Source organism: Crotalus tigris, unplaced genomic scaffold (assembly GCF_016545835.1).
Source record: "Crotalus tigris isolate CLP2741 ecotype Arizona unplaced genomic scaffold, ASM1654583v1 scf7180000018525.42219311030:4301911, whole genome shotgun sequence".
In the NCBI taxonomy this organism is placed as follows: domain Eukaryota; kingdom Metazoa; phylum Chordata; class Lepidosauria; order Squamata; family Viperidae; genus Crotalus; species Crotalus tigris.
The window spans coordinates 2,857,231-2,872,934 of NW_024097057.1; the positions used below are offsets into that span (position 1 = coordinate 2,857,231).

General features: G+C 44.1%; 1 protein-coding gene across 1 annotated transcript; it reads right to left on the reverse strand.

The window, feature by feature from the left end:
• Window positions 1–469: 469 nt before the first annotated feature.
• On the reverse strand, window positions 470–13,930 carry MLKL (mixed lineage kinase domain like pseudokinase). The gene is made up of 10 exons (XM_039353720.1): window positions 13,807–13,930; window positions 12,391–12,843; window positions 9,918–10,083; window positions 9,155–9,252; window positions 7,625–7,760; window positions 6,868–6,952; window positions 6,039–6,190; window positions 4,977–5,026; window positions 3,412–3,552; window positions 470–2,395 (listed from the first exon to the last, which is right to left on the reverse strand). Exons 2-10 carry the CDS (start codon window positions 12,839–12,841, stop codon window positions 2,337–2,339), a joined length of 1,338 nt encoding a protein of 445 aa, XP_039209654.1. The 5' UTR covers window positions 12,842–12,843; window positions 13,807–13,930; the 3' UTR covers window positions 470–2,336.
• Between the last annotated feature and the right edge of the window lie 1,774 nt (window positions 13,931–15,704).

Genomic DNA, 15,704 nt, shown 5'->3' on the forward strand with positions numbered 1-15,704 from the left:
TCCAAAGTAAAAATAAGCCCTCCCCAAAAAAGAATTAATTAAATGACGAGTCCTTTTTAAATTAAAACAAACACTCTGTCTCGCTCATTTTCAGAACCCACAACCTCAAGACAACCCAAGTGCAAACAAACAGCTGCACAACTTGAACAAACATTGAAGATAACCACAGGAATGCAGGACCGGCTACCGGCAATTAAGACTGACAGGATTAGAATAGAAACACAGAAAAATACATAAAATTGTTTAAGTGTTGTAGAAACATTTGTGAAGATAAAAATATTTGAAGCTGCACTTTGGTTTTGCAGCAAGCTAGGTGTCGATTTCTTTTAACTGAAAGAGCATAAAAATAAATACCACGAGATGGGGCATCTATTTGCTGACTGCCATTGGCAAAAGAGTATTGGGGAGGGGGTTTCAAGAAAATAGGGGGGGTTGTCCAAATGTGACTGAATTGGGCAGTTACAAAGAGTTAGGGAAAACAGAAGTCAGTCATTTTATTTCAGTCATTGACCACCAAAACAAAACAAAAGAGTCACAATTGATTAGAGTAAAACAAGCCATAAAATCATCTTCTATGTACTACTAACACTCCCGTCTGTAACCTTTAGCTGGGTGAAATTGCATAACAGGGCAAAACCTAACGAACCAGGTACCTCAAATGGACTAACTTGTAGAATGCATCCAAAATCTGGCAGGGCCATAATTCCTGTGGAACTGAAATTTGGCAAATTTCATAAAATATTTGATGACATAAAACTTTCATAAAGCACATTGTGACATAATACAAAATATCATAAGACGTTTCCTGTGGTCCACTACCGATGTTTGACTGAGCTAGGCTGTTCAAGACGGGCTACTTTCAAAGCAGAGACACCTTTGAATGTTCCCCAACTTTTGCAGTGAAGGCAGGACATTAGAAATTCTATCATTATTGCAGGCTTTGAGGAACCTGCTAAGGGAATATCTCTGAAAGGATGACCCAAGGGTTGTCTAGTAATGTAACAATACAAGTAAAATTGCCTGTTGAAGTTAGGAATTTGGGATGTATAAATTAATATAGTAACATACAATACAATTTATACCAGGCAGCTAAATGGTTGTAATAGCAAAAATGCCAATTTAAAATATAGAGAACTGTTAAAATTAAAACCGTGGAAAAGCTGTGATTAATTATATAACCAGAGAAAATGTAGTGATGTAAGGTATAATGGAGAATACACAAGGAATTGTTTTGGTTTCAAAACTAAAAGTTAGAGCCCAGTTATAGTACAGGGAGTCCCCACTTGGGGACCATCTGAAGTTACCACAAACCCTCCAACTACTTACAATCTGATTTTGCAGTCCAAAAGCACAATCGCACACACACACACATACCATATGATCACATTTTTGCTGCTTGACAATACATCTGTAGCCGTTTGTAGTGTCCTGAGATCACGTGACTGCAGGTTTCCAGCATTTATTTCGGGTTGACAACAAATGCTCATTGGATATAATGGATTCATTTGCTTAACAACGGTCGCACAAAAAGTTGTAAAATCAGGCACAGTGACACGGTGACTCATTGAACAACCACAACTTACGACCTTGCTTCTGGGTTCATTTATGATCATAGGTCGAGTCCATCCAGTCCAGTTTGGTCTACTGCATTATCTCGCTGCTGACATCCACAGCTGGAGGAAATGAATGGAAACACTGGCGAGCACAGCTGCACTTCTGACTTGCATGGCTGTCAGACCTGCCACCTCTCTGCCAGTCTGCCCTGAACCGGGGGGGGGGCTGGAATGGAGGGTGAGGGCCTGGGGGAAAAGGAAACTGAACTGGGAGGACCCTTCTCTGTGAGAACCAAGGAAATCTTCCAGTCCCTGGGAGAAGAATGCCAACCCATAGAGTGACTGTTTCCAAAACATTTCTTTTAAACTGGATTGGACAATGAGAGACACACAATGGAAAGGGGACAAGGGAGGAAAGTTAGCTGGCAAAAGTTTGGCATGAACTCTCCGTTCTGGCTTTACACGAGTGTAATTCACTCGGCTTCTAGTAAACTACACCTTTCTCAACCAATGGACTTAAAGGAGCGTTTTTACTTAGAAGTCCAGGTTGAGGCAGGTCTGACATTGGCATTCAACATCTGGGGGAGAGGGGCTCCTTATTTGCTACCCCAACCCCCCCCCCCACACACACACACATTTTGCAGAGCCAATAGAAGGTTTGGGTTATTGGCCAAGCTGCCTAGTGGTTCAAAGATCAAGCTGAGCCAAAGAATATTGAAACGTGGAAAAAAAGAGAGAAGATTCAGGGGATAGAAGACACCTTCCACGATCACTGACTTCCACTCATGAAATCAAATTGTTACTGCTGTCATCCTGGTCGATGAGGAGCTGGTTCACAATAACTGCAAGAAAATATATCAGTTTTCAGAAACATTGCTACCTCAGTTTTGTAGCTCAAACTTCGAGACACAGGGGCATCCGTCTGATTAATACTCTAAATATGTATCAATTCCATCTTTGCTAGCATCAGGGCTGCCGTTCTGCTGAGCTACGCATTGCAAGCTGACAGCCTACATCAGTGACGGGGGAGGGAGCAGTGGGGGAAGGGATGTAGGGAAGGAACCTGGATGAATCGAAACCAAGCTGCCCCAATCGGGAAGCACCAACCGTCTCAAAGTAACACCAAAAGAATGAGGAACCGATGAACACACAAAGACAACTGTTTCCCATACAATCTGTTAACACTTAATTGGGCCTTGACTAATAAACAGGGGGCTAGCTGGGAACAAGGGGAAGTTAACCATATCTTTAGCACACAAAAATTTCAGATCCAGCTTTGCTTCTTCTGTAACCACTTTGGCTTTAGTAAAGTACAGGTACTCCTTGAGACTTCATTTAAGGACCGTTCCAAGTTACAAAAGCACAGAAAAAAATCACTTATGACCGTTTTTCACTCTTGCAACTACTGCAGCATTCCCATGGTCACGTGATCAAAATTCAGACACTTGGCCACTGAGTCATATTTGTGATGGTTGCAGTGTCCCAGGTGTCACGTGTCACCTTTTGTGACCTTCTGACAAAACTCATTTCATAAATGTCTCACTTGGCAACAGAAATTTTGGGCTCAATTGTGGTCATAAGTCAAGGACTACCTGTATACTTTTGGCTAAACATGGACCAGGAATCCTTCTTTTCTGACCGTTGACAGCTAGTGAGATAAGGAAGGGTGAGCATGGAGGAGTACTTATGTTTAGATTCATCTCTCCCCAAGTGCCTCAATATTGGTGCGCCATTTAGTGTTGTGTTATATATAAAACTAGCTATAGGTTATGCCTCAAACCATAGCTAAAAGCAAATGATGGCTTACTGAAATTTGTGAACCCAACCATGTAGCCAAACGCCTGATGCTTTCTCATACCTTCAGTAGTTGGGCGCTTGGAAGGTTCATAACTCCGACACTGGTTGATGATTTTCTGTAAATAGGGTGGACAATCTTCTCCTAAAGGCTCCTGTACCTTTTTCTTATAAACCTTATTATAGATTTCTTGAGAGTTGCAACCTAGAATCCCAACCAGAGAGGTGACAAGAATTCACATAGACGTACGTACATATGGCTTGCCTCCAGAAATTGTGGGTGTTCCATCACTGGAGATTTTCAAGAAAAAACATGGGCCATGGTGGTCACTTTTGGGACAACCATGACTTGGATGATTCAGAATCTCCAGAAACATTTTATTGCTGCCTTCTACCCTTTCTACTTGGATTTTTCATTTCCAAGACTTCAGTAATGTCAGTAGATTTTGTTGGCCACACTGGAGAGATCTTTGTAAAGGTGAAATAATTAGGGGGAGGGTGTGTGCTTAAGCAATGTCCGGCTGATCATCTTCTGCGATCATCCCTCCTAGGCTGTGTTGAAAGAGGGATCTTTCCTGACTGTTACAAAGATGGGCCAGACCTGCCCAAGAGGAAAAAGAGCAGCAGATGTGGAAGAGAGACAAGCGGGAAAGCAATGAATCACCCCAAACTGTAGCTAGCTGGTCTTTGTCTCCTCAGATAAAAAGGAAGCTCTAGGATCCTCTGTGCAGATTTACAAAATCCAACTTCCTCAACCCAAGATCTGGGAAAGTCCTTGACCCAGGTTTCACTTCTATAGGCTCTTGATTCAAAACGCATCCATTTTAGGAGCCTCCAACGCAGCCAGTCTGAGCTGCTCTGGAACCGATGCCATGTCCCTGGACCTCTGCTTGTGCTCAGTCTCCAACCGCTGAGCTGGGCTAAGACCACAGCAAGAGGAAGGGTCTCAGCATTGACCAGGGCCGGGGGCAAGGGAGCAGTTTCCCTTAGCAAGACCCCTTATCTCATCCTCCCTGCAAGCCACTCTGCTTTCCCTCTTTCCTGCTGATGGGGAAGTAGGCCACAGCACGGAGGCTTCCACCCGTCATCAGAAAGACCAATCTTGAGTACTGCTCAAAGGGTAAGGCAGCTTAAGAGGCTTCAGAGCAGAGTTTCTCAAGCTGGGCAACTTTAAGATGTGTGAACTTCAACTATCCCCACATTTCAACTTCAAGCGGGGTGGACCTCATGGATGGCTGGAGAATTCTGGAACTGAAGTCAACCCCCGTCTTAAAGTTGTCAAGGTTAAGAAACACTGCTTTGTGGGAATGCCATGAGAAACAGCCCCGACATTAGAGAAGGATTAGGGGTGACATGATAACTGTCTTCCAGTATTTGAGGGACTGTCACAGAGAAGAGGAGATTGATTTATTCTCCAAAGCATCTGAGGGCAGGACAAGAAGTAAGGGGTGGAAGATCATTAAATGGAGATCCAACCTAGAATTAAGGAGGAACTTCCTGACTATGGAAGCAATTAAACAGTAGAACAGCTTGCCTCCCAACCTTGGGTGCTCCATCACTGGAGGTTTTCAAGAAAATATTGGACTACCATTTGTCCAGACCTCCCCCACAGAAGACCACAGCCCTCACCTGTAAAGGGGAGCTTCCCAGTTGCGATCTCCCACAGCACGATCCCGAAGCTGGAAGAAAGGAATGCAGCAGCAGCTGTCACACAAGGAAGGAGAGAGCTGGCAGCTCCTTCCTGCCATTATCAAGAATGGGGATGGTCCATCTGAGTATGCCCTGCTGGGCTGAGGACACCTTGGCCAGATGCGCACAATACTATTCAGTCTCCAGCCAAACAAACCACATCATGATTCTACTGAAGGCTTTTATGGTTTTCATATTTTGCAAAGCTAGCTAGCAGTGGCTTTTTCAATAAACCATGGCTAAGCAAACTATTAATGTGTTGCGTAGATGGAGCCACTGTGGGATTCGTGGCCCATGGCCCCACCTTGAATGACACCAAGGGTGTGTCATGGCATTTTGTCCTCTATGACTTATGAACTATAACCTATTATCTGCTGTTTGTATGTACACTGTGAGCTTATGCACTGCAGATACATTCCTTGTGTGTCCGATCACATTTGGCCAATGAAGAATTCTATCCTATCCTATCCTATCCTATCCTATCCTATGTTGTGCATACACAGATATTGGAATGTAGCCAAGTCATGGTTAAAAAAATTTAGTAGGACATCTGAACTCTGTCACTTCCTCCTTTCATAGTTGCTCACTTAAGGGAATCTCCAGAAAGGAACTGGGGGAGATTTGATGCCACAAAAATTACAGACATCTCTTCTCAAAGGGGTCCCTGGAGAGATGTGCCTCAGCAGGGAGGGGCACATATTGCCATAGATCCCTGATTGTGTGCTTCCTGGCTGTCATGCACACATACTTAACCTTGAATTAACCCATTTTCACAATACTGTGAATTCCAAACAAATGGAAAAGGCTAAACCGCATAGAAACATGCATACGCCGGCAATCCTAATCCAATTTAAAATTAATCAAGTTTAACAGGACATAGCAAGGCAGAATTCGGTCTGAAACTGACCCCGTTACACCTAGGCCATTCTGAGCTCCAGACAACAATGTGTTGACCCAAAGCTGCGAAGAGGCAGAGAGGTGGTGGCCCAGCAGGACACATACCTGTATATTTCGCTAGCCAAGTTGTATGGATGATGTAAAGAGGCCAGGCCCTCTGGACAGATGTAGGCTAAAGAAGAGACCTCCCTGGAGACTTTGCCCTTGCTTTTTCGACTGATGGACGACTCTGTTTGGTCCAGTTTAAATCCTGACAACTGAATGGAATGGAGAGAAAGTGAGTTCTCTGCAGCCTGTTTGGAAGTGCATCGACAGCGAATGGAGTTGTGAACAGGCAGTCCCTGTAATTCTGGCATTCACACCCCCCCTAGAGATTCTTCTAAAATCATCCCCGTTCTTATGCCTCCCCACAATAGCACAATGAGGTCTTATTTCACTTCAGTAATGGCTGGGTAATGCTAGGAAGATACTCCCTCAAACACAACACAACTTCCCAAGGGCGGGTTTACATAGGTTTTACTCCCATTTTCTCCAACATAATCTCACTGAAGAGAAATTCGAGCCTGCTCTTACAGTTCCACAATAATTAGGCTTTTGTGGTCATTGCCTTTAAGACACAGTTTAAGTGAATCACTATAGTTGTTTAGTTAGTAACACAGTTGTTAAGTGAACCTTAATGTTTTCCCCATTGACTCTTTGTTTGTCAGAAGGTCGCAAAAGGGGATCACATGACCCAGGGATACTGCGACCCTCATAAATGTGAGTAAGTTGCCAAGCATCCGAATTTTGATCACATGACCACGGAGATGCTGCAACGGTAACCATCCTAAGTCACTTTTTTCAGTGCTGTTGTAACTTTCAAACGGTCATTAAATGAACTGTTGTAACTCAAGGACTACCTTTATAGCATAGAAACGCTACATGCAGACCTCACCTTTATGCAGTAGCCCTTGGCAACCAAGAATTTGGAACTGTTGATGCAACAATGCAGTTGGCATTTGTCTCCTGTGTGGTGCAACCTGCAGCCAACAAAAAGGAAGAACTTCATCTGGTTCTTACATATAGTTTATAGCAATAGCAACAGCACTTAGACTTATATGCACTTCACAGTGCTTTGCAACCCTCTTTCAGCGGTTTACAGAGTCAGCCTATGGCCTCCAACAATCTGGGTCCTCATTTGACCGACCTTGGAAGGATGGAAGGCTGTCAACCTTGAGCCAATCAGGATTGAACTCCTGGCGGTCGGCAGAATCAGCCTGCAATACTACATTCTAACCACTGGGCCACCAGGGCTCTTAGGGGCAAGACTGGTGGAGTCCAGGAAAAGAGCCTTTTCTGCTGTGTCCCCCACCTCTGGAACATTCTCCCATCAGAGGTGAGATCTGCCCCCACATTCCTGGACTTCCAGAAGAGCCTAAAACATGGCCCCACAACAAGGGCCTCCTGCATTGGGCCTGGCTGACAGGGCAGAGAAGATCCTTAACCCCCAGGCTGCACATCATCTTAGTTCTTAATGTTTAATCTTTTTATTCTAATTTTAATTGTTTTAAAGCACTTTTTAACTTTTTGTTATGTTGTAAACTGCCCAGAGTTGCTGTATTAGTGAGATGGGTAGCACTGAATTTTAACAAATAACTTAATTTAGTAAATTTAATAAATAAATAATATTTCTCCCCGCCAGCCACACACACCTGTACAGCCCAGCGGCCGCATCCGAAGCCATGTCGCTGCGAACCTTCCAGGGCAGGTCCTGTTCTTTTCTCAACACTTCCCTCAGGGTGCCTTTTTCACAGAACTCGGTGACGATGGAGAACTGGGGGACCAGCCCTGAAGGAACAACGATCCTCCATGAGTAGATGCTACCCCTGGGAGTCTTTCCCACTTAGCTCCATCCCTCAATCTATGAGATCCTCAGTCATCCAAGTCATGCTTATCCCAAAGATGCTTTTTCACGAGGCAACTGGTTGTAAGTCGAGGATTACACAGCTGGCTGGGGAATTCTGGGAGATGAAGTCCACCCTTCTTCAAGTTGCTAACTCGGAAAAACAGCAAGTTGGAATGAAAATACACACATCTTGCTGATGTGCAAGAACAGGTTTTGGGCAAAAAACTATCTGTGGCTGTGTTAACCTCCTTGCTGGAAGAGCTGAGGCTAAACGGTGGTGCCCATAAGAGCCTGCCCCTTGCGTTCGGACCCCCGCCCAAAGCTTTCCACAATCTGTTGAAGAGCTGGGTCTGAAAAGCCGGCAATAAACCTTGCAATTCTGCTAATATGGATAGATGGCATCACTAGAAAGAGTACAGAGAAGAGCAACAAAGATGATTAGGGGACTGGAGGCTAAAGCATATAAGGAAAGACTGCTGGAATTGGGTATGTCTAGTTTAATGAAGTGAAGGACTAGAGGTGACATGATAGCAGTGTTCCAATATCTAAGGGGCTGCCACAAAGAAGAGGGAAACAAGTTATTCTCCAAAGCACCTGAAGGCAAGACAAGAAGCAATAGATGGAAACTAATCAAGGAGAGAAGCAACCTAGAACTAAGGAGAAACTTCCTGACAGTTAAACAATTAACCAGTGGAACAACCTGCCTCCAGAAACGGTGAATGCTCCAACACTGGAAGTTTTTAAGAAGAGACTGGACAGCCATTTGTCTGTAATGGTATAGGGTTTCCTGCCTGAGCAGGGGTTTGGACCAGATGACCTCCAAGATCCCTTCCAACATTATTATTATTATTATTACAGCCTCTCCTCACGTCCCCTTTTCTGCAGAAAATCCCTCCCCTTCCTCTGCACAAAGAGACTTCGTGACTTGGTTGCATCAGTCCTCGGCATATATCCATTCGTTTAGCGACTATTTGAAGTCACAACAGTGCTGGAAAAAAGTGACTTATTATGACCATTTTTCACACCTACAACCATTGCGGCATCCCCACGGTCAGGTGATTTACATTGGGACGCTTGACAACTGGCTCATATTTATGACGGTCGCTGTGTCCCCTGGGGTCACGTGATCGCCTTTTGCGACCTTCTGACAAGAAAAGCCAACGGGGGAAGCCAGGTTCACTTAACAACTGGCAAAAAAGATGGCAAAATCCAGCATGGCTCACTTAAAAAAGCAATGGAAATTCGGGCCCCGGTGGTGGTCCTAAGCCGAGGACAACCTGAATCCATCCCGCTTAGCCGCTTCTCAAAATCCAAGGCCAGCCCCCACCGGTCTTACCGCTTTCGTCAATGCAGATCCCGTACAAGCGCACGATGTAGGACGACTCCAGCCGCTTCAGCGTCCTGACCTCCTCCTCAAAGATCTGCCTCACCTTCCTGGGAGAAAGTGAGCACGGTCAGTCTTTTGCAGGAGCCGCTGGCCTGGCCCCCAAGTCCCACCCAAGGAGAGGGAAGGATTTCCAATGATGAGGTAGAGATATACCAGGGCTAGGCCACCTTGGCTCTTTTATGACTGGTGGACTTCGACTCCCAGAATTCCTGAGCCAGCCATGCTGAGGGGAGAGGGAGAGGTTTCCCAGCTGAGCCATGCTGGCTGGGAGGTGAAGTCCACCAGTCATAAAAGAGCCAAGGTGACCTACCCCGGAGATACACTTTTAATTCAGAGCTGTAATGGACCACAGCAGCGTTATTATGATGGTTAGCTGAGCTTTCCTTCCACCACCACCCCTGCTGCACCTGATTTCTGAAAGCAAGGAAAAGCATAGTAAAGGAGAAGAGAAAATGGCTACATTTTCATCAGTTGTCAAAGCGGGAACGTCCCATGTTAGTAGCGTTGACATTAACCACCTCAAATTGACTGTTGAGAAAGACAGCTTTCCCCAACTTCAATGGGCCAAGGATAAAAGAGGGAGGTGGGAACAGGAGGGATAAATGATGGGAAAAGAAGAAAGTGGACATAGCAGCTGGAGGAAAAAGTTGGCTTAACGTTTTGACCTGAATAGAAGGTTCTCCCACCATTCCCACAATCATCCTTCACTCACTTTGTGTTGATGGTCACAGGGTTTTTGAAGACTTTGATGGCCACCGGACTCCTGTAATATTCTCCTTTGTACAGGATGTGATCTTTCATCTCCAACAGAAAGGTCATCTTTGTTAAAAAGTGCTTGTTTATCTCTGTGATTTCTGTGTGAGCTTCTTCCTGCTGCCCTGGAAACAGGATTGAATAGAACAAAAAGAGGGGGAAAAATGAAACTAAGATCTTGCATTTTTCAGTCACAAAAATAAAAACAGCCCAAGGGAGAGAGGGACTTTCCAGCAGCCTCTGAAGAACGAGGCAAAAATGATCAAAATGGTGGCTGAGACAGGATGACTGAATCTCTGCATGTTTTTATGTGCATCGCATTATCCAACTGTAAGCCACTCAGAGTCACCTTAAGCCGTGAAATGGGTGGCAAAAATGTCTGGAGTGTGGACCTGGCAGTACCTGGAGACAGCAGAAGAGAAGAGAAAGAACTGGAGAAGATAACAAAATACAAAGACCTGCAAATAGAAATAGCACAACTGTGGTGAAAGCAAGCAAAGGTAGCACCAATAGTAATAGGTGCCTTGGATGCAATCCCAAAACATTTGGAGCCCCCTTGAGCACCATCGGTACTGACAAAACCAGTCAACTGCAAAAGGGTTTTGCTTGAACAGCTGACACCCTGTAAGGATATCTCTAACATCATCAAACATCCATTTCAGACTATCCCAGGTCCCTGGGAAGGACTCGGTGGACAAAATGCCAAATCCAGTCTGAACATCTGGCTGTCTGTTTAACAAACCATAATAATAACAACCCAATTACACACATATCTGGATACTGGTGTAAAAACTGGAAGGAAAAAGGCAAGACGCAAAGGTGTTTTCTTTCAACAGGCAACCGGACTTTCTTGTTTAGCTTGAAGATATTTCGCTTCTTATCCAAGGAGCTTCTTCAGTTCTGACCAAATGGTGGAGAATGGAAGGATTTATGTGCCTTGCAGTCATCTGGTCGTTAGTACTCTTTCTGAGAGCTGTGGAAGCCATTTGGACGTTTATCTGTGTCCTCACGGTCACCTGACTCCTGTGGTCTGTGATTTTTTTCTGGAAATCCATCTGAAGGGTGTTCATCCCAAAATGCATCGCTAAAGGTTATGGAGATTCTCAGTCATCCAAGGTCCTGATTGTCCCAAAGGCCCTTTTTCAGGAAACAACTGGACTTTCTTGTTTTTGCTTGAAGACGTTTGGCCTCTCATCTAAGAAGCTTCTTCAGTGCTGGGTGACTGCAAGGAATATAAATCCTTCCATCCTCCCCCATTCAGTCAGAACTGAAGAACTGCATAAGAAGCAAAATGTCTTCAAGCAAAACAAAGGAAGTCCAGCTGCATTTTGAAAAGCACCTTTGGAACAACCATGAGCCTGGATGACTGAGAATTTCCCTAGAAAAGAAAAAGGCAAGGCAGAATTTTTCTACCTGACACTATTTTTATTGGGAAATGGTGCAAAATACCTTCTGTCGTTCTGCTTTTAGATTTCCTCTTGTAGGTTTTGGTGTGCTGGGTTGTCTCTGTGGAGAGGTTCCTTCCATCCATCCATAGTGCTAGATGAAAAAAAAAGTCTTTCCTTTTCCCTTCCAGTTTTCGTAGCAGCATCTAGACGTGTTTGTGTGATTGGCAGCCAGTTGCCTAATAGCGGCAATATTCATGTTCTGCATGTTGAATGCAGTCACGCATTTCAGGCCTGGGTCATCTTCTCTCCATGGTAGGGAATCGTGATGGCCTCTTTTGAAGACAGAGAGAAGCTGATAAGATCTCAAAATACCAGGAAATGATACTGCTGACTGTTGTCGTGATGCAACAATCTGAATACAAAGGCTGGAAGGTCATGAAAATAGGGGCCTTCTCCAACTTTAATTTGTGGCCCCAAAAGCATATTTAGATGTGTAAGACTGGAGGCTTTTAAGAAGAGACTAGAATCTAAACAGTCACATCTGAGATGGTATAGGTTCTCCTGCTTGAGCAGGGGGCTGGACTAGAAGACCTCCAAGGTTCTATTCTATTCTATTCTATTCTATTCTATTCTATTCTATTCTATTCTATTCTATTCTATTCTATTCTATTCTATTCTATCCTATCCTATCCTATCCTATCCTATCCTATCCCGCATTCTATTCTATTCTATTCTATTCTATTCTATTCTATTCTATTCTATTCTATTCTATTCTATTCTACTGGCACTTCCAGAAGAAGACAGAACATAGGGCAGCTTTCCCTGGTGAGAATCCCACAGAGGAACCAAACTCCAGAATTCCCACTCTGCATGAGTTAGCATCTTATCTCCCATTGAAGATGCCTCCCCAAGCCCTTTATGTAGCTGGGATGGCTTTTCCTGACTCTAATTGCTTAGAAACATTTGGAACGTATTAGAGAGAGCAAGAGAGATCCTCCATCCCATTTTTCAAAGGAAGGCTATTTCAGCAAAAGACAGCCCCACCTTTGGCCATCTCCATCCAACAAACTTTGTCTTCCGCTAGATCTTGGCAGCATTCCTTGCTCACCACACACTTCTCAAAGCTTACTAGCACCTTCTGCTCCACCTGCAGCTGCAGCAAAAGTCCTTGGCCCATGTCACCAAAGCGCTCGTTCAGAGCCGCAAACTCTTCCAGCATCTCACCAGCCTTCATAAACCTCTCCAGCATGTTATGGCTATTGTGCTTCTCAAAAAGCTCCTGGGCTTCAAGCAAAAGGTCCAACATGTTCTGCAGCATCCATTTCAGACTGGAGGACAGGTTGCTGATGGACTGAGCCTGGAGGAGCTCAATAGGTCTCAGGAGGGTCTCCATGCGCTTGACAAGGCGTTCTTTCTGCTTCTTGCAGTACTTCATCTGCTGATATTGACCGTAGATGATTTTCGCAACGGCTAGAATGCGCTCCACGATGTCCATGGCTGCAAGGACAACCCCATGAACAAAGCATGACTCAACTAGAATGGGTCCTTCATCTAACTCTGTTATAGTAGACAACTTGCGACAGACCACAAGTTGTTTCTTGAAGCCTGTCCTATTTCATTATTGGGAATCCTAAGCAACAAACCATGAGAATCGTAGTTCTACAATTCAGGGAGGAGGCACTCAGGCCCTCCACGGAACTACACTGAGCAAGCTTCTTTGGCAAGAGTAAACCGCCATCCCCATTGAGATTCCCAGTCATCCAGGTCATGGTTGGACAGGTTTGCACTACTCAGGTGACCTTGAGGACACAGATAAATCTCCAAGTGGCCTCAACGGCTCTCTCAAAGAAGGCAAATGACCAGCCGTCTGCAAGGAATATAAATCCCTCCATTCCCCATCCTCCAGTCAGAGCTGAAGAAGCTTCTTGGATGAGAAGCGAAAAGCCTTCAAAGAAAAACAAGAAAATCCAGTTGCCTCCTGAAAAAGCACCTTTGGGACAGCCATGACCTGGATGACGGAGAATCTCGGTAGACATGTAACCATTTGGTTTGAGTAAAAGCATTCTTTTCACTACGAATGGAGTTGAGAGTCCTGCTTTCCTAGAAGACCAAGCTGGGGCAAGGCTGCCCTCCATATTAATGCCAAGAAAACTTCCAGACGAAGAAGATAGTAAGAATTGAAGTCAGCTTGAAGTATAGCCTACTTTGGCATAGCATGGGATGCAAGGATAGCAATATAACTCTATCTTGGGGCAAGTGGCTTCCATGAAAAGTCTAATACAGGATGTGAGCAGGTCCTCTCCAGCTCTTCTCTACTCAGTTCCTCCCCAACTAACAATTTTTGTAAGTTCAATCTGGCCTCAACAAGTTAAAACTGTGTGAGATGTCTCCCTCGCGGGTCCCCTCAGCTCTAGAAGCATCATCTTTTCTTTCTTTCTTTCTCCCTCCACCTCAACTTACCTCATGTCTCTAAGATAGCTTCTCCTCGTCTGGGTTCAAAAGGTGCTTTCAAACCTTCAACAAAAGTCCTGCAGTTCCTCTTTTCCAGATGTTGGCTTCTACTTCCTGGCAAAGAGTGACGAAAGGGGTTGTGCAAGTTGGGAAACCCTGTGTGCTGCTTAAGCTGTAAAAAGAGTTTCAGTTTCTGAAAATACTCCAAGCTCAGAAGACTTGTTAAAAATCTGGGATGAATGATTTAATTTTTATCCTGCTTTTGTTACTTGATAAGGGTTGCAAACATACCTAATATTCCTTCCTCCGACTATTTCCCCCACAATAACAATCCTGTGAGGTAGATTGGGCTGAGAGAGAGCCTGGTTCAAAATCACCCAACTGGTTTTCTTAGCTAAGAAGGGATTAGTACCTTCACCACTACACCCAAATGGCTCCCACTTATGGTTTGTCACACAGCCAGATGTTTAAACTGGATTTAACATTTTTTATCCATCTATCCAGTCCTTCCTAAGGATCTGGAGTAGGCAGATGTTGTTCGATGATGTTAAAGGTATCACAGGATGTAAACTGTTTCCAGTAAAGCTGCCTTTTGCAATTGACAGGTGACTTTGTCAACGTTGATGGTATTCAAGTGGTGCTCCAGATGTTTTAGAATTGCAGTCAAGGTGCCTATCACTATTGATACTGTCTTTGCTTTCTTTTGCCAAAGTCATTCTACGTCTATTGTCTCTGTAATTTGTTCTCTTCTCTAGTTCATTCTCTTCTCTTCTGCTGTCTCCAAGTAGTGCCCTGTTCACTATCCAGATTTTCTGTGTCTTTCATATCGATAATTGTTAATTGGAGTGTTTGTTATTTTTATTGCCTTAAAATGCCAGAACCTGCTACTGCTGGTTAGTAGCAGGTTAGTGACAGTGAAGCTATACACAGACGTTGGAAGTTGTTTAATAAATATTTCAGAATGTGCACGCTGACATGGGTTTGTCAAGAACAGATCATGCCAAACAAATATTATTTCATTCTTTGACAAAGTGACTAAATTGGTGAATCCGCAAAATGCTGTGGACATAGTATACTTGGATGTCAGTAAGGCATTCGACAAAGTAGACCACAACCTACTTCTTAGTAAGTTAGAAAAATGTGGGATAGACATCACTCCCAGATGGGTTTGTAACTGGCTGACTGCACTCAACAGATAATCCTTAATGGAACCACATCTGTACGGAGGTTCTCATCTCCCTCCAGCTGATGATCTTCTGTACCTCAGTCAATTTTTCTCTTCAGATCAACTGAGAAACTCCTTAACCAATAATGCAAGAATCTTTGGATCCAGCAGCAGTGATGCTTGGTAGGAGGAACAAAACCAGGGGAACCATCAGTCCTTTGAGGTAGGCTACTTCAGACATGGCAAGGATTACAGGAGTGCCACTTTACTATTATGGAGTATAATAACAGGATCTTGAAAGCCTAAAAGAGTTTTTCTCTGCCTCCTCTTATACCGGACAGAATCAAGAATCAATTCTGAGGGGATTTTTTTCCTCACACTTTCTATATACCCATGACTCATTTGTTATTTTTTTCTCCCTTTTCAGCTCCTGTATTCCTTCATCAAGCTTACTGCACTTTCCTTCCTAGAAATTCATCCATTTTCTTCCTTAAATGTTCTTGCATTAAAACTGGACAAATAGGGTGATTCACTGCTTTATTCTTCAGGCAGAAGATGGTTCGAATTCAGGGCAGAGGAAATTTAAAAGAGGGGCAGGGCACCCACCATCTAGGTGGCTTTTTTAAACCCCTTCCCTCCATCCCCTGTGGATGTCCCTGGTAGAATTTATGCACTTATATGACAATTCAAGGACTGGAAGATGGCAGGCTAAGCATGAATGTCCACAAGTTATAGTCAAAAG